This window comes from Sphaerodactylus townsendi, linkage group LG02, assembly GCF_021028975.2.
Source record: "Sphaerodactylus townsendi isolate TG3544 linkage group LG02, MPM_Stown_v2.3, whole genome shotgun sequence".
Taxonomy (NCBI): domain Eukaryota; kingdom Metazoa; phylum Chordata; class Lepidosauria; order Squamata; family Sphaerodactylidae; genus Sphaerodactylus; species Sphaerodactylus townsendi.
In genome coordinates, this window is record NC_059426.1 from 152951707 (window position 1) to 152975218 (window position 23512).

Sequence of the window (23512 nt, forward strand, 5' to 3'; positions counted from 1 at the left end):
AACTATCATTGCACATATGTACTCCACAGCTGAAAATGCTAGACCAAGGCATGGATTAAAATATTTATTTTTATTGATTTTATTGATATTCTGCCTTTCATGCCAGTTGGGACACAAAGCAGCTTATATTATTCTGTTCTCCTTTATTTTATTCTTACAACAACCCTGTGTGGTAGGTTAGACTGAGAGCATACAATCAGATAAGATCCTGCCTCTCTTCTCTCCACCCCATCATCTTTCCAGCAGTGAGGGAACCACTTCAGCTTGATGAGATCCTATGGTATTGGAGAATGTATGTGACTACCCCGACACCATGCAATACACTGTTCTTCCCAAATGAGTGGAACCATCCTGGAGGAGAGCTGGGGTGGAAAGAAGAGAGCCATGTGATTAGCCATCTCCTCATTGCTGGAGTAGCCACACAAACACTGTTACGCAATAGTCAAGTGTTCTCACAATGTTGAAAGTGTGGGTTCCCTGAAACCACAGGATGCCTTAAACGGCACTAGCGCCCAACAACCTTGTTCTTCAAATCCGTATCCCCTTAAAATTTTTTAGAAGTTTAACATACATGTCTGTGTTAACATAATCAGTTTCCATAAAACTTGACTCCTTGTTGTTAAATATCAAACGTAATCAACTAAAGTGACAGTACAAGAGTCGTACAGATAATCTAAAAAGCAAGGCTGTGATGAATAGGTTTATGGTCATGCATCTCTTTTTTGGTATCCTGCTGTTTATGTGAATTAGAATCCATCTGCAGAACCCATCCCTCTGTGGTATCACTCCCTGAAGAAGCAGGTGTCAGAAGGTCCAAATAGATTTACTTAGAACATTTTAAACTTTTTTCTCCCAAATACATTCAGGGTGATTCATAATAGTATAAAAACAATGTCATAAAGTAAGGAGCAAATCTGAACAAGTAGTTCTCGGGAAAAAAACAAAATAAAGGTATTTAGTCAGAGGAACGTGAAAGGTCTTTTTTAACCAGTCTGTGACAGATGAACTCCATGTAGCTGCTCTAGGGGCAAAACTTGAGAATCACCTAGTCAAGCCCAGTTCCACAACTGACTAACTGAAAGCTTCACATGTCCTGTTCCTGCCACTCTTCTGGAACAAAATTAGGTGGGGTTTGTTTTGTCAAATACTTCACAGTCCTACACAGTGAGGGACTATGGCTATCTTGGAGAGTAGAACAGTTGATGTTCTGTTCAGCGGGTAATGTGCATTCAGTAAAGCTATCACAATTTAAGGTATTTCGTATAAATTTTAACAATATATTATGTTGGTACAGAATTGTATCAAGAAGTCTGAACAGCCTTTAAGTAACCTACAAAAAAAACTTTACTACAGTTTTGAAGTACAACAAATGGCGTTACTGACTTTGATAAAGAGAATGAGAGATTCTAATAATTGTCAGTTTCCATTATGTTTCTAAATGTACTGTAGTTTTGTTTACAGGGCATCCAGATACCCCCACGTTTACAGGATAACACACAAATTAGATCAATAGTGCAACTGTATTAACATTTACTCAAAAATAACAGCCCAATCAAGATGGAAGGAACAGAATAACCTTTGGGAGCAGCAGAGGGCCACACCAACGCCATTTGCCCCCTCTGCCAGTGTAAGGGGCACCCATGACAACAGAGGGGGCAGACCAGTGGTGGGATTCAGCAGGTTCGCACCACTTCGGCAGAACCGGTTGTTAAAATGGTGCTTGTAACCAATCAGTTGTTCAATTATTTGAATCCCACCACCGGAACCGGTGGTTAAATTATTTGAATCCCACCACTGGGGCAGACCCATTGGTGTCCAGCCACCACACAGGTTTGAAGCAGGCACACCTAGAAGTATATGCCACCACACAGCTATGCTGGTGTCCAAGTAGATGCTGATGCACGTAAGGGTGGTGTTGAAGGGCAAGGCAGGATGTTTCCAGGATGGAGTTAGCTGTACCTGGCTTCCACTGGTGTTCCAGCCCGTGAACGCCGCCCTCTGAACCCACCCCTTAGGCACTTGCACAGACATAAGCCTGTTTGGGCAATGGGACAATATGGGCAGCAGGTGGGTTTTCAAATTACCATCGCACCTCCTGAAGCCCCTTTGGAGGTGGTGCACCACCACTGCGGATTTCATGTGGAAGTTCCACATAATCTCTCTCTCTACTGGAGAAAGGGAATTTTACAACACAGCAGGGACAAATGCGTGCAAATAGCCTGTTTCAAAGAGACCCATGCATTTCCTTCGGCAAATACAGCAACTGACGAGAACTGGAGGAAAATATATATCTGCCTTACATGCCCTAATTGAGAATGACTGAAAAAAACAAGATTAGTTTTATAGGATAGAGTTTGCAGTCATTAAAATTAACAGAACTTTTGCTATAGTCTCCAATGGGATGCAAGCAGAACCCCAATCTCTTCAAAAAATAGTCTGTAGCAAGCTGCTAATCTGACATATAGAACTGGAAATCTCATGTGTGTTTCTTGTAATCTGTATTTTAATACGATCTACTCTCAAAACTCAGTGCTCTAAAACTCACATAGCCAAGTTGAAAGTTAGCAAATATGTTATCAAGTAAGGCTATCATATTTTAAATGCAAAACATATTTAAAAATACTGCACTTTATTCAGTCTGGTTCTTTAACCTGTGTTCAAAAGACCACTTATGGAATAGCACGGAGATTTTTTAATTACAGAAATTGGTATGAGTTTTGTTATACATGCAGACCAGCATGCAATATCAGTATACAGTGGGAACCTTCCATCACCACTGCCAGCAACATATGGACAATAATCCTTCATTGGTTTGAGAATCTCATATAAATTATGCAACGCAGAAATTCTATCTCCACATGTAACTTCCACCACACATCCTACTATGCAAATAGGAAGATTAATATATGTGACCAACACATACATGCACACTTACCATCACTCTCTGCTCTGACAAGCAGGGACATGCCCTTCAGCCTTTCCACATAGCCAGAGGACACATGTCCAGTGCCACGATCATCCCACTGTCGATCTTCATTCAGAGTATACACTTTTACCCTTCTCCGGGTATCAGTCATCCTGCCTCTCGCCTCACCACAGGGCCCTGTGACGCTTGTTAAAATTCTGGCGTGGTGGGGGGCTTGCCCCCTCTCAGTAAAAGAGAGCAGGAAAATATTTTAAGAGTCCCACAGAACACTCCAAAGAATTATTTTTCTTTCTTTCTTTTTTAAAAAAACGCCACTGCTAAAGTAGCTGCATCACCCCCCCAAAAGGGAAAAAACAAAACAGGAATCTCTAACAGAGTATGGGCGCACAGGGCTTTGTTTACTAAGCAGTGAAAGCTTTGCCGGAAAACAGGAAGTAGCAATAGTAGAGAGGAAGAAACAAGTGGAGGGGGGGGGGATCAGTGTGAAAAATGTGAAAAGGCAGGTAGGGAAGGGCCTGCACTACACAGGTGACAAACAGCAGGGATGCCAGTGAAGTGGTACAAGTGTGTGCGTGCTGGTGGGGTCGTGATGAACTGTCACAGCACAAACCAGGGGGAGGGAAACAACTAGGGGACAAGTAGTCGGTCCCACATAGACACCCCCTCCCCCCACCTCAAATCAAGTGTATAGAAAGGAAAATTCGCAATACGACCGAGGGCGAAAGTGGGAACGAGGGGACGGGGGGAGAAGGTGAAGGAGGAGATGGAGTCGCCCTATTGTGCAAGAGGCGGGCAGGCCCGAACCCTTTTCCAGGCTAGTCAGGCTCAGGGGCCCGAGACGGAGCCGCCCCTCTTCCCAGAGCAGGCCGCGGCCTAACGCGGGGGTGGAGGGAGCCGGGAGACGCGACCGGCCTGCTCGGACGGGGGCGGGGAGAGCGCCGCGGGAGCCGAGCGCGCAGGCGGGCTCAACGCCTCGTCTGCCCCACGAGTTCTCCTCACTCCCAGTCCGACTCTTCCGCCGCCGCCATGTTCTTCCTGCTCCCGCGCCTCTCGCCGCTCAGCTCCACGCAGGCTTCTCGGCCCGCTGCGCGCCGCCCGCTTCGGCCCGGGTCCCTGTTCGGAGAGCGGAGCGTCTTCGGCGGCCGGGCTGCGCGGAGGAGGCGCTGCCCGCGGGTGTCCTTCTGTCTCGGGCTCAGTCACTGCGCGGCCGCCATCTTGGTTTCACCTCTCACTGGAGGCGCGGGGTCTCCTAGCCGAAGGCGGCACGGGCCGGCCGCGAACATTTAAAGGGCCCGCAGCCTCGGAGGCGCATCGAAGGAGCAAGGGGGGAAAAAAGGAGCGCTCCACGCAGGACGTTTCTTTCCTTCTGTTCCAAGCCCCCAGCTTTCTTGGCAAAAAAAAAGAGAGAATAAATGCGTGTGTTGATGTTAACCTTCTCTGAAAGAACAGTGACATCTGAAACGTTATGGACTTAGGGTGGGACGAAAGGGACATGCATGCCATTCCTTGAAGCCACTTGACAGATGAGATTTTGGGTACATAGGAATATGGGGGGACTAGGAAGATCATATATTTGCCTCCTTATAATAGGACTCAAAGTTCCTGAATGACTTGGAGGGGTGGTTCTGTTACTGAATCCCCAATAAGGTTGGCATGAAATGGTTAAGAGAGACCCAAAACACACTTAAAATGTAACACAATGTTAGCAGCTAGCAATGCCTTTCTTTGGAGAAGGTGAGGTCAAAGCCTTGGGCGACTGATTCATTGATGGAATGTATGCATGTCTGCTCCTTGCTTCAGCCAGTTTGCAGAGACAGGAACCCACCTTGATCTTTCAAAGTAATTTCATCAGCAAAAGCAAGTCTTCCCGATTGCAAAATCTAGTTACTAGTATCAGGTAGCCAGGTGAGCTGATTATCTTTTATCCTGTCGAAGGCTGCCATGACTGGAATCAACTGACTGTTGGGTTTCCTGGCCTGCACATCTGGTCTAGTCAGTGTAGCTCCTAATGTTTTGCCTACATGTAAAGTTGACATCTTCAGAGGCATGTCACGGTAAGATGTGCCACAGACAGAATTACATCTTACCATGAAATGCTTCTGAAGATGCCAGCTGTATAGGCAGGTGAAATTTTAAGATCAGAAACTACCAGACCATGGCCACCTGGCCCAGAAAACCCAGCCTTTTACTGATCTTCTTTAAATGTCTACAGAAAATTGCCCCCAACACCCCTCCCCCTTACCTCCTTGGCCAGGCCCGCCCTGCCAGGCCACTCCTTCAGCCAGCAGAGGCTCCGCTGGCTGAATGAGCGGCCTAGCAGAGCCACCGTAGGGTGCCCCTCTACCCTGCCAGGCTGCCCAGGTCCGCTGCTGGGTTAGGTAAGTGGGACATGTGGGGGGGGAGGGCATTTTGCCCCGGCACCATTTCCCCCAGCTACGCCTCTGGCCTGCTCCAATATGGGAAAAGTCTCTACCCTGCCTGGATGCAATCTACTTTTGACACCCTTCTGAGAAGCCCCTCAACTCAGTTAGGGCTGAGAAATCCATGGAGTCTCATCCTAAATTCCTGGATTTTATTTCTTTGAAATTCTTTTGTGCTGGTGTAACCCCTGTGTCAGAATGGGATGACCCAGAAAGGGGTGGAGTCTGAAATGAAGTAGAATGCTGCAGAACTCATGAGGTTGGAGGAAGCGAGACTACCAGGCTGGGACCTTGATTGATTTTATTAAGCCCTTAACACCTTGTTTAAGGTAACTGCAATGTTGTGGGGAACTAGTGGGAAGGGAGTTTATTTTTTTGCTATATTGTAAATGTTAGAATTTATTGTTTCAGGGTTTTTGTGTATGTAAATGGTGAGAGTTTTCTGGGAACCTTCATCATCTTGAAGCCCATTCACCAAGCCTCAGAAGTCTTCAAAACCAACCACCAGCAAAGAAGAATTGGACTTGGCAATATCAGTAGACTGTAAATAAGGACTTGAAAATGCAAACTTAACAGGACTGCAAAGTGTAAATGTTAAATGTTTTAAAAGTGTTATTTGTTAAGTAAAGTAAACTGTTCTTTGTTTAAATTTGGTTCTTTGGCAACTCCTTCCAAGTACTCGCCCCACAGAACCCACAAGCTGAAGGTTACAAATTGGCGCCCAACCAGCGTGTGGGCTTGGAAGATGAAGATTGCAAATATAAATTGCTTGCAAAATGCCGAAGTGTGCAAAAGTTGGGGGGTTTGATCCCCATAAAACTGTTCTTGTTATGTGACATAAGTTCAAGGTGATGTTAATGAGGGATATTCAACATACTGTGGAAACTTCTATGGTGCAATTCGCTAAAATGCACAGGATAAAAGGGCAGAGGGAAAGAGATGTTGCTGTGTGAATTTGAAACACATAATTCTGTTTGCAAGATAGTCAACCAATGTATAAACTGTAAATTGCAAGGGAAATGGAGATGTAATCCCTATTGATCTCAGAGTTTGCAACAGTTAGTTGGGAAGAAGCAAAACCTGTGCACAGGGAGAAAAAGGAACACTGTTTGGCAGTTACATGAATGAAGGATTCCAATGTTGCAACCTCATACCCCTTTTGCAAACTCATCCTCTGGATTGCAACGAGCTGCTGGAAAAGAGTTTTGCAAAAGGCCAGTACATCTAAGTTTCCAGCAGTAGACCTTGAAGATTTCACCGCGAATTAAAAAAAACATGATTCTGAAGTCCATTTTTTTACCTAAACCAGCAGGGGAAATAGAATATTCACGTTCTGGCGTACGTGTCATAGCAAGAGAATCTTTAATTGCAGATGACAGTGTTCTGAAAATATTAAAAAGAAGAGAAAATTATAGAGAGCTTGCTGCCTCACTGCATTGCCACATATAGCTTTGGGAGCCCGGGGAAAGGATGCTGTCTGCAAAACAATGTTTTGCTATTTTGGAAATTCCATATGGCAATATTGTCTCAGTTTCTGAATTGAAAGCTAAGTTTTATGAGAACATATCAGCACATTAATGAACCCCAATCAGCATATTTAAATCGGTTGCATCGCTCTGGCTATGGAAATATTAGAAGAAGGGGGGATTAAGCTGATGTAGAGCTTAAGTTCTATGTTCAGGAACAATTCTTTAGGGATGCTGGCATGAAGCATTGTTAACAGCCCCTCAAAATAAGGAAACATAGAGTGCAGTAGTGAACTAAAAGAAGGTCAATAATATGTTAAGCCTCCCTTCATGCAGTGAGATCTCTTAGAGAAAAGAAATCTCTGAGTAAAACAGGAAAGAAAAACTTCAAAGCAAGAGATGAGGGAAAAGGGAAAGCCTTCAAATAAAATTGTGGGACTATTTGATAAAAATACAGAAAAAAAGACTGAAAAGAGTGGGTACTAAACAAAAGAGATAGTGACTGGAAATCTAAATACTTTACAATCTGGAGAGAGGAGGTGGCTAAATTGAAGACTACCCTTCATCCAAGCAAGGGATTGTAGCAATTCAAAAGCCCTCAGTTCTCCCAGGGTCTGAGAGAAAGGAGAATGGTAGCCTCTAAAGACCCCTAGTAAGATATGGTGCCTTTAACTGTGGGATTAAAGGGTCATAAGTTAAACGTGGAATGTGTCAATCAGCCAAATCCAGAATTGGTTCATCAAATATTACTAAATACAGTTGGTAAACTAAAGGAAAAAAACTTGTTTAGATGGACCATCTAAAAAACAGTGCATAGCAGCAAGTCAGTGGGCATCTTGGAAAGCATGACTATAGGTATGGGTGGAAAAAGAAAACTATTGCAAGGTTGTTGATAGGACTCTTGTATGCTATGACCCTGGCGATATATTTGGATGGGAGTGAAATGCTGTTGTTTAATAGGGATACAAGGTTCACAAGAAGTGACATGCATTTGTAGAGGACCTTTTATAAAAGCCCACTTATCTCATGAAGTGAACTGCAGCCTATTAGGGATTTATTGGATATAGAAGGAGCAGGGAGGTCAGACAGTGCCCTATTTGGGATTTATATTTCTAGAATTGCACATTCCAATTAATACTGAAGGTATAGAAGAGAAATATGAAATTTTAGCTGCTCTAGTTTGCCCAGACCAACGCGATGAATCAGCAAGTTTCAATGCCATTATTGGTACTAATGTATTAAGATGTGTGTGACTTATGCCAATATTGGGATTCAGATGGGATCAGTTTCTTTGCAACTAGCGAAGACTCTGCCATATGCGTTGGAAAGAAGCTTGCAGCCATTATTTAGAAGCATCAGCCAAAAGGAAGAAGAAGGGTGAAGTGGAAGAGGGAAGTGAGAGTATGGCTGGCAGAGGTGGAAGGCCTGTACATGTCCCAGCAGGAAGTGCGTATGCACAGTGACAGGTGATGTGTTGCAAACTTCACCACAGAAAATAGGAACAACAGTCCTTTTAGAAGACTCCAGAAGTGGCAGCTGGACCAGGAGGGGTTATCCATCTTTCCACAAATAGTAAAACCTATGGTACATCAAAATATGAGAATAAGGGGTCTGTGTCAAGAATTTGACACAAAAAGGATATTGTATTGAGAAGCCTCATACAGTAGTTTTCGCTAAAGCTTCTGAAGTACAGAATGGACAAGAGCTCTAGCCCTGTCAGGGTTTGGACCTCACAAATATAAATGGAAATGAATTCCCAGTTTTAAATTTTTGAAGCTTCAGCATTAAGTCAGTCAGAACAGGAAAGAATTTCACAACGTATAGCAAACAGAAACACCAAAGGGTCTTTGCAATGCATGATTTAGACCTTTGGGAGAGTTTCAGGTGTTGCCCACAAAATTCTATTTTCTCTAAAAGTGATGTGCTCCTTTAGAGAGAGAACTAGGCTAGCAGTTTTGCCTTCAGATTTTGAAGACCTACGGCAACATTTGAGGGAGTTGGCTACACTAGGTGTAATTGAAGAAAGGGCTCCAACAGTCCATATGCATCACCAATAGTATTGGTAAGGAAGAAAAATGGGGCTCTTAGGATGGTAGTGGACTATAGGAAATTAAATAATTCTAACAGAAAAGGATGCTTACCCCTCTCTGCCAAGAATAACAGAAGAAATTTTTGCTTTACTTGCGGGATCACAGTGGTTCTCTGTCTTAGATTTAAAAAGTGGATATTATCAGGTGCCAATGGACCCAGCAGATTTCCAAAAGACAGCATTTACCACCCCATTTGGTAATTGGCAGTTCAAGATGATGCCCCAAGGGTTAACAAATGCCCCTTCAACCTTTCAACGAATGATGGAAAATGTGATGCAAGGCTTAAACCTTACTGAAACTATTGCCTTTTTGGATGATTTGATCATATTCTCTGCAACTAAAGAAGAGCACGAAGAACGTCTCCTCAAGGTTTTGCAAAGACTTCAGACATATGGATTAAAGTTGGCCCCTTCTAAATGTAAACTATTTCAATAATCAGTGAAATATTTAGGTCACATCATATCAGCCTCTGGAATAGAGCCAGACAAGGTTGTGCTGTCAGATTCACCAAATGTGGTCTCTACCAGTACAGGGATCTCTGGGGAAATTAGTAACCTACCCCTTAGACCGCAAAGAGTTAGAACCCAGCCTACTAAGTTAGCTGATTATGTTCTGAATTTTTCAATGAGGTTAATTGGAGTCAACACTCCTACTGTAATATGTCATTGTTCAATCATTTCAAGAGTTAAATTGTAAATACTGTCGAGACGACAGAATTTTAGTGGGGGAGAATGTAACCCCTGTGTCAGAATGGGATGACCCAGAAAGGGGTGGAGTCTGAAATGAAGTAGAATGCTGCAGAACTCATGAGGTTGGAGGAAGCGAGACTACCAGGCTGGGACCTTGATTGATTTTATTAAGCCCTTAACACCTTGTTTAAGGTAACTGCAATGTTGTGGGGAACTAGTGGGAAGGGAGTTTATTTTTTTGCTATATTGTAAATGTTAGAATTTATTGTTTCAGGGTTTTTGTGTATGTAAATGGTGAGAGTTTTCTGGGAACCTTCATCATCTTGAAGCCCATTCACCAAGCCTCAGAAGTCTTCAAAACCAACCACCAGCAAAGAAGAATTGGACTTGGCAATATCAGTAGACTGTAAATAAGGACTTGAAAATGCAAACTTAACAGGACTGCAAAGTGTAAATGTTAAATGTTTTAAAAGTGTTATTTGTTAAGTAAAGTAAACTGTTTTGTTTAAATTTGGTTCTTTGCAACTCCTTCCAAGTACTGCCCCACAGAACCCACAAGCTGAGGTTACACTGGCTCTTATAAGTATCACTGCTTTGCCAGCCAAAACTGTGGAGTCTCAACCTCTTGCACTTTGATGGTAAGAACAGCAGTGAAAGAGGCATTGCAGCGGGGGACCTTGGTGAAAACAGTCAAGGGACAAACATTGTGGTTGCAGGCTATTGTGGGTTTTCTGTGTTGGGTGGCCTTGTTCTAATAGTTGTAGTTCCTAACATTTTGCAGCACCTATGGCTGACATCTTCAGAGGCATGTCACACCCTGTTAACACTTGAAGTTCTGCTGTTTGTGCCGTCAGCCTGCCTTGGAGTTGCAGGCCTAGCATCTCTTTTCTGCCTGTCTTCTGGTGGCATCTGTGAGAGGATGAGTTTGACACAAAGGGGCCCTGACCACATTAATGCTGTTGGCTGCATCCAGTGTGTTGGCTGCACCCATGTGGCCTACTCACAAAGACATCAATGGCATACTGCTCTGTTGGTAGGTGTCACTAAGGTTGCTAGGGCCGCTGGTGTGCTCACTATGTGGGCTGTGCCTCGTGGGCAGATGTTTCTCTTTCCTCTCTGCAAAATGCCCATAAGATGCCACACAGCAGAGTTGTTGAGGACAGAATAGGACTACCCTGTACCTAGGAAAATTCATCCTTGTCAAGTGTTCCCTAGTTTTGAGTTGGCAAATGAATGAAGTACAGAACTCGTCCAACTCCCAAGGAGGACTGCAAACAAGACAGAAAAGAATTTCTTTGCTTACACCTCTGAAGGCATCTTAAAGACTAACAACATTTATTTCAATATGAGCTTGAATCACAGTGCCCTTCATCAGCAATGGGATGGTGCTGGAAAATTCTATGGGGAATGTTTGCAGGGATTGGGGAGTCAAGGTTTAGCGTGAATTGCAGTATGAGACTTTCAAATGTGAATTTCAATGTGAGGAAAAAAGACAGAAGAGGATGTACGAAAAGTAGGTGTGAGTCCTATTATAATGCTTGGTCACTGCTTTCTCTAATGTTCAAGAGGACACTAGCTTTTCACTGTATCTTCAGTGATAACAAGTGATACCAATTTTTATCGCACTTTACAAAACCTATAGCCAAGAAATAAATGGTACTCAGAGAAGTGGTTATATATTTATTAATATTACCCTTCCCAGTAAAATTCTGTTTAGCGTGACAGTAACCACAGGTTTCAATCTTTCAAAAGATTTTAAATAACTTGTTTTCCTAACCAATGCTGAGTTTCATGGCCAAGTAATGATGGAAGAGTTGCTCTTATGCTAGTGTATAAAATTACTGTCAACTAAATGGCAGAACCAGGAACTTCTGGCAGTAATTTTTCAGTATTTTCAATTGAAGTTGTCGAAGGTGAAATGACAGAAACTATTGATTTCTTGACGCTTACACCTAGTTTCTTCTTCAAAAAGCTCCAGACATTAATTTCATATGCTTCCACAATAAATACCACAAAGACAAACAATCCTAATAGTACAGTTGTAATTGAACTGATAAGATACTGTCCTGGGAAAGCCAATGGAGCATCATCAACATAAATCTGCAACAGAAAACACAACAGTTTTAAAACTTGTTCTTTTTAAAAGCTAAATGAATGATCCCTGGGTGACTGCAGAGTTTGCCCCATTAAAAAAATTGTACTCCCAGCCTTGTTATAGGACAGTGGTGGTGAACCTATGGCACAGGTGCCAGAGGTGGCACTCAGAGCCCTCTTTGTGGGCACGCGCAAACAGAGTCGCCCCCAACCCCCCCCCCCCACATCTAGGCTGGCCTGGGCCGCTGGGCTTGATGATTAGCATTAAAACTAAGACCTAGTTTTGGGGAATCAGTGTAGGTAAACCTGTTAAGTGCTGTTAAACCCCACTGATTAACATGTGAAGAACTAAAGTGTGATCCTTTACCTGGGAGTATGCTCGGTTGCTGGCAATAGGGCTTGCTTCTGAGTAAACCCCCCTAGGGTCGTGATTCACCCGTTGGAAGAGTTGAACGATTGCTTCAAAGCAAAGCTACCTACTATCACCAAGCTTACTCACAAGTAACGCACGCCTCTGAGTCAACCATTTTTTCTAAACTAAAACCTCAGTATTCAGATTAAATTGCCGCGTTGGCACTTTGCGATAAATAAGTGGGTTTTGGGTTGCAATTTGGGCACTTGGTCTCACAAAGGTTCGCTATCACTGTTATAGGAGGAATTGCCTCCTAGTAAAGTAATTCCCAGGCATCAGCGTTGTCTGTGTGCCTCACTGTTTACCCTGCTGTTTCTTCCTTTGGTGCAGAGGAACATAAGGAGGGTGGTACTGCTACTGTTGCTATTCAACAGGCTGGTATCTGTAGGGCCTTTGGTACCGTAACGATAAGAATGCTTCAAGAAATACTGCTGTTTGTATAAAAGAGCAGATTGAGGAGTTCACTGTTAAAAGACTTCCCTAAAGACTTCGCTGTTAACTTATTATTGCATATTATGCCTAATGTGACATCTGTTCGGGAACTGAAAAACTTTTCTGCAAAGGATATGTCTTCAGCCTTGGCCCTAATGCTCCAGAGGAATAGATTTTTTGGCCCAAGTTTTCAAACTTGCAGTTTTTGTCAAAGGGAGAGGAATGTGATCCCACCCTGTGCCTAGAACAAGGGTAGGGAACCTGCGGCTCAAGAGCCGCATGCGGCTCTTCTGCCCTTGCACTGTGGCTCCACAAGCCGAGCAGCCGGCCCCATCCTTGCCCGCCCTGCAGGCAGCAGGGCGGGCGCACCAACTGCCCACAGTTGGCTGGGCCGCGCCGTCGGCTTCCCCTCTCGCCCGCCCCATTGGAGCAGGGCGGGCACTTTTCCAGTGGCCGGCGAGGCCAAGCCACCGGCTTCATCCTTGCCCGCCCTGCAGGCAGCAGGGCGGGCGCATCTATGCGCTTCTCAGAATGAGCGGAGTAAATGGTAAAAAACCCCTATATATATATAGTGTTATCTTTATTTTAAATGTCAAAAATTATTTGCGGCTCCAAGTGTTTTCTTTTCCCGTGGAAAACGGGTCCAAATGGCTCTTTGAGTGTTAAAGGTTCCCTACCCCTGGCCTAGAAAATAGTACGTTCACCACCAAAGAGTGAACTTGGGAGTGCTGAAAAAGAAATTCACACACTTCTTTCCTAACTGTATATAAGTTCTCCAGTTTTTTTGCTGAAGCAGGATCCAAGCAGGTTTGGCCCATATATTATTAGGAATGTCCAATAGTTCATGGAATATGGGGAAAGCTGCTGGACCTATGTTAGAATTGTAAAAGACTTTGAGGATCAGATCCAAGGGCTTTGGCTCCAATGAGAGATAGTCCAATTCGAAGGCCTTGGCCATCCTGATTAGTTGTTCAGAGTACTTTCAAGGCCTATATTAGCAGTATGGGTGATTGATCACTAATAGCATCATCGGAAAATAGAATAGACAGCAATTCAGAGTTGACATTGGAACCTTGTGTACAACTTTTGTCTGAATTCAATGGAAGTTGTTTGCTTAGCACCAGGGGCATGAAGTCGTGCGTTGATGTCAGTGGTGCAGGATGCTGCTCTGATCTGATGGTCTTGGGTATTATTATTATTTATTGGATTTATATCCCGCTATCCCCAACTAGACTATAAGTGTAAATAGATATTGTAAACAACATGACAGCTGATCCCATTGATCCCATTGAGGTAGATACATGGGAGGGTATGGGAACCAAAGCTTGGGTCAGACACTAGGGCAACGGGATGCCAGAGATTTCTTCCTGCTGTGCCTGAGGAACTAGCTTCTGTGGGTTCTACATTAATGAAGACAGAGGTGGAGGTCCTTCAAAAACTTCTTATCTGATTGACTTCTGGTGTGGGGCTGAAGCGACTGCCCTCTCTGTGAAAGCAGAGAGACCCAGCTGGGGGTTTATCAGGTCTGAGAGGCCTTTCAAGCCTAATTGTCATCTCCAGATCAAGGAGACAAATTCGAGATCAACCACCTATCTCCGAAAGGCTTCTTCCAGAGTGTTGGAGGACACTTCTTTCTGCCCTAGAGTGAAACCTGGGACCACCATCTCAGCTAAACTCGGCTGTGGAACAAAAGGAATTAAGCTACTTTACACCAAAATTGCACCCCTACCTGATCTGAGTAGGTGGGGGGGGGGGTTGGTGGGGGGGGGATGGACTAGGTCATGCGAGCAGCAAGCAAGCAGCGCAGGCTGGACAAGCAGTGAAGGGTGAGCAGAGCAGGGTGGGAGAGCAGTGCAGACCGGGCCTTGTAAGTGGTGCAGGCTGATCCAGGCTGGGTGAAGAAGTGGCGTGAGTTGAGTGGTGCAAGCTGGGCAAATGGTGGGCAAGTGGCACAGGGTGGACCGGCCAATGACAGGCAAGCAGTACAGGCTGGGCAAGTGGCATGGGTTGAGGTGGGTGGGCTGGGCGAGTGGGCAAATTCAGCTGTTGAACTGGCGCGGGCGGGGGGAGAAAGAGGAGGCGGGTGGCCAAAATTCACCCCCATGTTGTCTGGCCTCTCTAGCCCCCCGAGATATGTCATTGTGTGCCACTTGCGAGCAACTTGCCTAGCCTGTGTCACTTGCCCACTACATGCTTAGCCTGCCCCGCTTGCCTGGCACCCGCCCAGCAGCCACCTTGATCAGATCAAGTAGGAGCACAGTTTTGGGGTGGGGGAGAATGTAATTCTGGAGGGGCCTGGGGGTACAATTTCATTACTTGCCCTGGACTCCATTTTCTTCAGATATGCCATTGCCCCTCATGCCAGATGAATTTGTTCCTTGGCAGTATATTCTTCACCATCAGAAATCTGATCGCCATTTAACAAATATATCTGTTGAAATTAATACCTGAATATTCATGAATATTTTTAAAAAAACCCATACCCTCTTTTATTGTTTATATTTTCGTATTGCTATGTAACGTTAATGATTGTTCAGTGTACCTGAAATTCATCAAATAAGCTACAAAAGGAGACTCCATGAACAGTTGCTACCCTGAAATGGAAAAGCTCAGATCCCTGTGGAAAAGAAAAAGTCATCACTATGTAGTAAGATATGCAAGGGTCAGGTATATAGTTGCATCCCTTTAACCGCTGTGTCAATTTCCTCAAACTGCAACAACTAAAATTCATTCAAGAGCCAATAACCAAATTGTCCTGCCTTTTTTTCCTCATGAAACTCTCAGCAGGTCTCCCGATACCTCCCATACCCAGACTTATGCAACTTCAGCAAAATGGATACGTCATGTGCATTTAGCTTAGATCAGGGGTTGCAGACCCCTGGCTTAGATCATACCCTGGACATCTTGTTACAGTACTACAAAAACTTTGCCATTTAATCAAAGCATATGCAAAAAAACAACTGCAAAATGAATTTGAAACAAATCACAGGCCTATTATGCGTACCAGACTTCCCCTGAGGCTGTCAGCTCTGCAGTGGGATTTCCCTGCATTTCTTCATCTACATCAGAGGTCTGCAACCTGTGGCTCTCCAGATGTTCATGGACTACAAATCCCATAAGCCCCTGCCAGCCTGGCCAATCAGCCAGGCTGGCAGGGGCTGATGGGATTTGTAGTCCATGAACATCTGGAGAGCCACAGGTTGCATGCCTCTGATCTACATCCAAGGAAGTGCCCTGCGGATTCCTCCCTGACAGGAGTCACCATTTTGCCCACCCCCTGCTTCTCCAGATGTTACCTGCCACCTTTCTTTGGGGGGGGGGGAGTGTTTCAATGCTCATTTTAATGCTAAAGCATTTCTCTCTCCCTCACCCTCCTTGCTAAAAAAGTTATCTTCACACTCTTGGCTCCTGCTGCCTGCCAAGTGCTCCCCACCTTTCCATTGATGCAGGAACTTAGGTGGGCTTGCATGGCACAGAACACCCCAACCCTGCAGAGATCTAAAAGCAGCTCTCATGGGTGGAGGAGAACACTTGGGCAGTTGGGAGGCCGATTCAGCCCATGCCGATTGCTGGGTGGTGGTGGTGTTGTTGCCACTTTTAAGGCATGCTATCCTTGGCACCATCTCCTAAGCCCTCCTGAGCAGCCCTGCATGGAGGATCCCCCCTGCCTTTGCTGTTCGAGCCCTTTGGGGGTTGTTAGACAGTAGAGACAGGGGAGAGCAAGCCCGATCCTTCATGTGGGACTGAGCCCTTTGGGGCTTGAGGCAGGGGCAGAGAAAACCAAATCCTCAAAAAAATAGAAAAAGAAGAACACCCCCACCTGAAGCCCCAAAAGAACACCCTGTGCAAAGTTTCAAAACCATAAAGGGTGGGGGGACACATTATTGACCTCATTCCATGATATTATAAACAAAGCTCATCCTGGCAAACTTATCAGTTCTTGAGTATTCTTTATTTGTACTTTAACTTTTGATAGGCCCAAGAGGACCTTGACTAACTTTTTCCTTCCTCCTCCCCCACCCCAAAGGCCCAGCTGTGCCTGCAGGGGCCCTGCAGAAGCCTCCCCTCCCTCCCCGCTCACCCTTGCAAGGACGGTCGAGAGGGCTTTCTTGCCCCTGCAAGAGCGAGCAACAGGCTTGCTTGCTCCTGCAAGGGCTACGAAAGGGCTTTTCTCACCCCTGCATGAGCGAGCAACGGGCTTGCTCGCCTCTGCAAGAGAGAGAGAGACCAACCTTTCTCCTTGGAAAGCAGTGAGTGCTCTTTCAGCCAGCAGAGGGAGAAGTCCCGAACAGACTGCTCTTTCAGCCGGCTCTGCCGGGAGAAGTCTGTTGGGGTGAGGTCAGGCGAGGCAGGAAGGGGGAGGGGTTTGGGGGCGATTGTGCGCCACCCATGTGACTTGAATGTGGGGCGCCCGGGTCAAGTGTCCCTGGATGTCCCCGTTGTAGCTTCGCCACTGCAAGTGATGTAGAAAGCATGAAAACTGCAGAAATCCCCAGTCACCATGAAACCTCCTATGCAGTTCAACGGGCTGTGCCACGCTTTTAGTTGGCAGACAGCACGAACCACTGGAAATAATTTTAAAGAAGCCATTACTGTCAGTCTCCTGGCTTCCAAAATACTTTCAAAACTTACTACTTAGGCTGCAATATTATTTCATAAAGTTACAATATGAAAAGAAAATTATATCTGCATATGTACACACCAAGCTGATTATCTGTCCAGAGCTGCATTGTCACAGGAAATGCAAAGATACTCTGCTTCTTGATACTCTTTGTGTGCTACTGTGGCCAAATATTGCTTATAAATATTAGACCCCCATATGAAATGGTAATGTGCAGTGGATGCAGTGGATACAGAGTTTTGAAGGACTTTAGGTGTTCAAGTTTGGCTTTCTTGTACAAATTATGTCGTTTATCTGAAACTTACATGTATGTATAGAGTGAGACCCTCTGGGGTGTACAGCGTTGCGTCGAGCGTATCTGCCAAATAGCGTCTCATTTTTAACAAGCTTGATGTTTGGTTGGCATCTGAAAAATAGTAAAACAATCCTCAGCGGTACTTCCATATTTCTCCAAAGCATATGATTCAGTGAAGACTGCATCCTGTAAAGTAGGCATGGACTGTGCAAGTATATCTATAAAAGGTATACATCGAGTCTGAGCAGTGTCACAGATATGGCATCGTAAGCTAGAGCTGCCCAAGGAAAAATTATTTCCAGGTTTTCCTTGGAAGTGCTGTAGCAGCATACAGGCCACTGACTTGGGGGCAAAATATTCCTGCCACAACTCCAAGCAGCAGAGGGCAATGTAGATATCTCCAGCCAATCAGGTCCGGGCAGGAATTAACCATTTCCGTCCTGTCTATCACTTGAAACCACCTCCCCTATGGGTCTTTGTTACACACCTCCTTTAGAAAAGAAGCACAAGATAGAGGAGGTGCGGCCACTGCACTGATGTTGGGGCTGTGATAGGGTTGCCCCTATGTGATAATTCCTGCAATTATTGCCCTTCAGTGAAACAAGATGTCCAAATGAATGCACAAAAAGCTGGTGATCTACAGGGGCTTTCAATTGATAGCAAACTGCAGAAACTCATTCTATCTTCTTTATCCAAGTAATTCAATATTCTGCCTCCCCTACCTATAATCTCCCAGTTTGTTCTGTTGTTGACTTCTTTTATTGTGATAAAATAAGGAGATGACAAATTTACAATTCCATTCTCATTCTCAACAGTGAAATGGAGGGGAAGTTTAACAACCGGGTATTTCATCCGAATCGCCTGAAGAGAAGTTACAAACAAATAGCCAGTATTAGGGGGAAAAAATACAGCTAAGCATACTTTTCAAAGTGCATGGGTTTAAATGAGACTACTTCAGTGTTAGATATGGCAAATCTGCTAAAAGGTTTCTTATCTGATCTGATTAAACACTCTTGCAATTACACAATTTGTGGAAAATCATCCCCAGGCCCCTCCCCCTTCCCCCCTTCCCCTGCAGTGCCCCCCACGGCACCCCCCTAATTCTCCGCTTCAAGAGTTTCTCCTTCCTTCTCCGAAGCTTACCTTAGTTCCTTTCCTTTTTGAGAACTTTTTCAGGTTGCAAAAGGCCTGTGCGCAGTAAAAACGCCCTGAGGAACTACAGTTCCCAGGAGACCTTGGGGCTCACAAGGTCTCCTGGGAAGTATAGTTCCCATTAGTCTGTTTTTACTGAGAACAGGCCTTTTGCAGCCTGAAAAAGTTCTCAAAAAGGAAAGGAACTAAGGTAAGTGTGGGAAGGGGGGAAGGGGGGGCACTGCGGGGGGGGGGGGATATAAAATGTGCACCAGGCGCAGTTTGGCCCAGCTACGCCTCTGGAGATCAACAGGGTGTAACTTGACCAAGGCTGTGCCATCCACTGGACAGACAGGAAATACATCCCAGCACCATGTGAAGCAGACTTCTGTGTGTCTGTCCACTGCCTTGAGTCATGCATCTGGCTGTATTGGAGCAGTTGGAAAGCAGTATGTCTTATATGCTTTCCCCACTTTTAACTATCAAGTTACCTTTGACTTATTGCAATCCCGGTAGGGGTTTCAAGGCAATAGACATTTACAGGAGGTTTGCCATTGCTTGCCTTCGCATCACAACCTTGGTATTCCTTAGAGGTCTCCCATTCAAATACTTGCCAAGGACAATCCTGCTTTGCTTCTGAGATTTGACAAGATCAGGCTAGTCTGGGCTATCCAGGACAGGAGATACCTTCCTTTCCCCTTCTCTAAACAAGGAAAAATCCCAGGGCATCTCCAAAAGCACTGAGAATATGCAGTAATCAATGCAAGTTTTGTTTTCTTGGAAGCAAGAACACAGGAGACCTACACTGTGCATGATAATGGATGCATTTATAAATACCACACAGAACATAGTAGAATTAAACAGGCATTCCTTCAACAAGCAGCAGATCCCAGGACAGCAATCTATACAATCACCACAAGGTGACAGCCCTGCTCTACTAAGAAAATCTCCCAATTCAAATCACAAACTACTTTTGCTGTTTTTCTGTTCTCTCCCTACATTGCCTTTCCCAAACTCTGACTGGTATCTTATTCCAAGCACTTGAGATACCACCAACTATTAGGAGACCATCTGTTATTAGCCTTCTTTGCCAAAAGAATATTGGCCAGCGAAAAATTGTAACACATAATCCTGTTGTCTAATAACTGCAGAGTGACAGAAGGAGGGATGTTTGACACTCAAAAGTTTACCCCCCCCCCCAATTTTGTTGCTTTCTAAACTGCTTACAGCCCCATGGCACAGAGTGGTAAACTGCAGAGTATTGTAATTAAAGCTCTGCTTGCGACCTGAGTTCGATCCTGGCGGGAATCAGTTTCAGGTAGCCAGCTGAAGTTGAGGCAGCCTTCCATCCTCCAGCTTGCTGGGGGTAAAGTGTAGATGATTGGGGAAGGCTATGGCAAACCACCCCATAAACATAGCCTGTTTAGTAATAGTAATGATGTAACATCAGCTCATGAGCCAGTAATGACCTGATGCTTTAACTTTAAGGTGCTACTGGACTCGAATCTCAATGTTCTACTGAAGATGGCTACCATCTGAAAAGTAACTGCAGGACACTCTCTTTAGCCAGACATGAACCTGACTACAGTGGGGCAATAAAGAGAGGCAGGAGCATGATGCAACAGAGAAGAGGGGAAATGGCTGGGAACGGGGTGGGAGGAGCATCATAGATGTACTAGAGTGCAGACAATGAGCTGCCATCTACATATGTGGGACTGTATCATTCTTAGCATTCTCCAGAGCATCCTACTGGGTTTCATTCCATATAAAAACACTTCTAATACTGCGGTAAGCAGTTCTTACCTTTTCCTTGCAGTCTGAAAAGGCAACATAGAATGACAGCTTCATATTGTTTGTACAACCACATTCAGACCGCTTTTTTTTGTCAGCACACTGCTTATAAGTCCCAGAAGCCTGCAGAAAGATATGCAAAAAAAAAAAGAAAAAGGAATTTCAGTTTCTCCTATCATTTCAAAATTTTGAACATTAAAAATGACTGCAAAGTTATTGCTTTTAATGTTCTTGTGACTGGATCTGTGTCACAATGTATGCAGGGCACAGGCACAACAATGCAGCATCACAGAATATGATGTACCTATGTTGCAGTAGCATCATGATAGTGGCGGGTGCAGTTATGCCCAGTCCAAGTGCTTTTATTTGAGATAATTAAAGTTATTCACTTTTGTTGGAGACATCCTAAATCTTAGGGGGACATACCATAAATATAAATGGGGAGCTGGGAATGCCATGAATGCAAGCAGCCAGTGGCGTGCTCCCCAGAGAGTCCCTGAGCAGAAGCCATTTAGTCAATTCAATTCAATTCAATCTTTAATGGCATACAAAACTGCAAATACACTTACAATTCAGATCATTAGCCATTTAGTCACATGGAGGGCAGAAAATTGCCGCACACACCCCTCCAACAGAGAGGTGCCCCCGCCCAGCTTTTGTCTCGCTGGCTCTCGAGGCATGCTCTGGCAGGCAAGGAGGTGGCACTGGCACCACTCCCCTCCCTGGCTGGGCAAGTCCTCTGTAGAGCCAGGAAAGGGTCGGTTGTCTGGGCCTGGAGTGGTGGGGCTCTCTCCCGAGGCCATGGTTCAAGGGCAGGGTGAGGCTCCCCCCTCCGCTGCTGGCCATAGCGCCCCCCTTTGGGCTCTCCTAGCCTGCCGCGATCCTCTCAGCTTCAGCGGCTGCTGCGCCAGGAGCACACCTGGCAGGTGGTGGTGGAGGTTTCAACGCACACCCTTGGTTTGCGACGGGCTGGGAGAGCCTGGAGGCGGCCTCTACGGCTTTGAGCCATGTGTGTGTGTATGTGTGTGTGTCTGTCTATCTCAGGTTCTTTCTACATCTCTCTGTGTCTATCTCTGCCTACATGTCTTTCTATCTCCATCTCTGTTAGTCCACTTATCTGAATGTGTGTTTGTTTCTGATTCTTTCTGTCTCTTTCTGTCCATCTATCTGTGTCTGTCTATCTGCTTATCGCTGTATGTGTGTGTTTTTCTCTCTATTTGTGTCTGTCTATCCTGCTACATCTGTCTATCTATCTGGCCATTTGTGTCTTTCTGCCTGGGTCTGTCTTTCTCTCTTCCTATCACTGTCCATGTCTCTGTCTTTCTAACTACATCCATCTGTCTATCCATCCACCTATGTCTGTCTGCCTATCATGTGTCTTTATCTGCCTGCCTCTCACGGTTTCCATCATCGAAATCCATAACACTCACTATAAAATCAAGTGGGCTGCACTGTCACCCCCTAGACATCTCATTTCTACCCCACCCTTTCTCCAAAAAAGCTGTGGGTCATCCTCCAGACAGTCCTGCGAGGTGGGCTAGGCTGAGCAAAAGTGACTGGGCAAGGACCACCCAGTGAACTTCATGGCTGGTGGGAGTTTGATCCTTATCTCCTCAGTCATGGTCTGACTTTGTAACCACTATACATATGACCTTTGTATCAGTCTGCTCTTCTGGGCCAGTGGGGTGGACAGGAGAGTCATTTGGAGATGGAGAGAGCCAGCGGGGTGTAGTGGTCAAAAGTGTTAAACTCTAATCTGGAGAATGGGATTTGATTTCCTGCTCCCTCACATGAAGCCAGCTGGGTGACCCAAGGCCAGGGGCGTACCACCCAGGGGGACATATGGGGTCAAATGTCAAAAATCCCACACCCCTCCTGCTATGGTGACTTTGAGATGACTTGATGCAAAAAACATTGTTTGGTCAATATGGGGGACGGCAGCTGCACATACGGAGTGTGTGTGTGTGCACGGACATGCGTCAGGCTACATTTTCCCTAGATACACCTCTGCAAGCAGCAGGTAGAAGTATCTGCTCTGAGGGTGAGAAAACAGTGAGTATTTCACCTATGATATCTTCCTGGTTTCTCAAGTTACTTCATGCACATACCAAATAGAAAGCTGAATTACCAGCTGTGCAGCCATTACTGTGTCCCCCATCCCCATTTCAGCAGGCTATCCACTTTTTCCAAAATACTTTAAAGCAATATTCATTCTTCATCTCATTTTTGAAAAGTTGTGAAGCTGCTATAGGGGTCAAAAGGGTGAGATAGGACATGAACACTGCTAACAAGTGTTCTATCATGGTATCTTTGCTGTGTTGAAACGGAGCCAGGTTGATGCCATATCCCAGACTCCAGGTACCTCCCACAGTGATTCTGATGCAGAGTAGACCTCTAAAGAGATCCTATATTTTGAGAACAAGAATTTCATGACTCAAAGTTCCCTTCATCTTATGTCAAAGGCAGAGTCAATGGGAACTTTGACACTCAAAACATATACCCTGAAAATCTTGTTGGTCTCTAAGGTGCTACTGGACTCAAATCTAGCTGTTCTACTCAAGATCAACATGACTACTCTTTGAAACTATATCTCTAAAGGTGTGTGTGTGTGTGTGGGGGGTCTTTGTTGCTGGTTCTTTCAATGCCCCATGTTCAGATTCCACAAACAAAGAAAAAACTATAACTCTACCACGTCTCCAACTGGCCCTGTAAACTCCCAGAAAAGGGTAGAAGGAAAAACTGGAGGCTCCCCAAATTTGTTCATGTGCCAAGCTCTACTTTCTCTTTAAATACCTGACAACTTGCAACTGAGGATAGGATGTTGCACTTGAGGTCAAACTGGCCAAGAGGGAAAAGATCCATAATGAGGAACTTCGCATTATTTTAAAGCTAATTAACAGCCTCGGGTGGGTGCTTTAAACATTGGAGAAGGGTTGCATGATGAAAAAGCTTGTTAACAGGCCAACCATCTCTCCTTAAAATCCCTTTTTTACCTCAGTGTATAAAATGGAAATGTTAGTCAGTGTCGCCAACCCCAGGATCTTGGCAGGAAGGCTCAGCAAGGAGGCAGATGTCACATCCAGAGGAGAGTAGCTAGGAGGCTACTGGCAATTCCAGTTGTATACAATAGCTTGGAAATCTAGCG

At 45.0% G+C, this 23512-nt stretch overlaps 2 protein-coding genes across 3 annotated transcripts in view; both read right to left on the minus strand.

The window, feature by feature from the left end:
• The window catches only part of PPP4R3A (protein phosphatase 4 regulatory subunit 3A), a 36189-nt gene extending 32055 nt beyond the window's left edge, over window positions 1-4134 (minus strand). The window contains exon 1 of one of the 2 annotated variants that reach the window (XM_048485206.1): window positions 2936-4134. In XM_048485206.1, coding sequence (XP_048341163.1) covers window positions 2936-3077 — 142 coding nt within the window. In that variant the 5' untranslated portion in view covers window positions 3078-4134. The remainder of the gene's footprint in view (window positions 1-2935) is intronic. The other variant, XM_048485205.1, reaches the window with a different exon arrangement.
• A 7305-nt stretch (window positions 4135-11439) lies between these two features.
• Window positions 11440-23512, minus strand: part of CATSPERB (cation channel sperm associated auxiliary subunit beta) — a 72603-nt gene continuing 60530 nt past the window's right edge. The window contains exons 20-24 of the mRNA XM_048484628.1: window positions 20380-20490; window positions 18168-18306; window positions 17456-17556; window positions 15072-15146; window positions 11440-11691 (exon numbers count right to left, since the gene is read on the minus strand). Coding sequence (XP_048340585.1) covers window positions 11440-11691; window positions 15072-15146; window positions 17456-17556; window positions 18168-18306; window positions 20380-20490 — 678 coding nt within the window. The remainder of the gene's footprint in view (window positions 11692-15071; window positions 15147-17455; window positions 17557-18167; window positions 18307-20379; window positions 20491-23512) is intronic.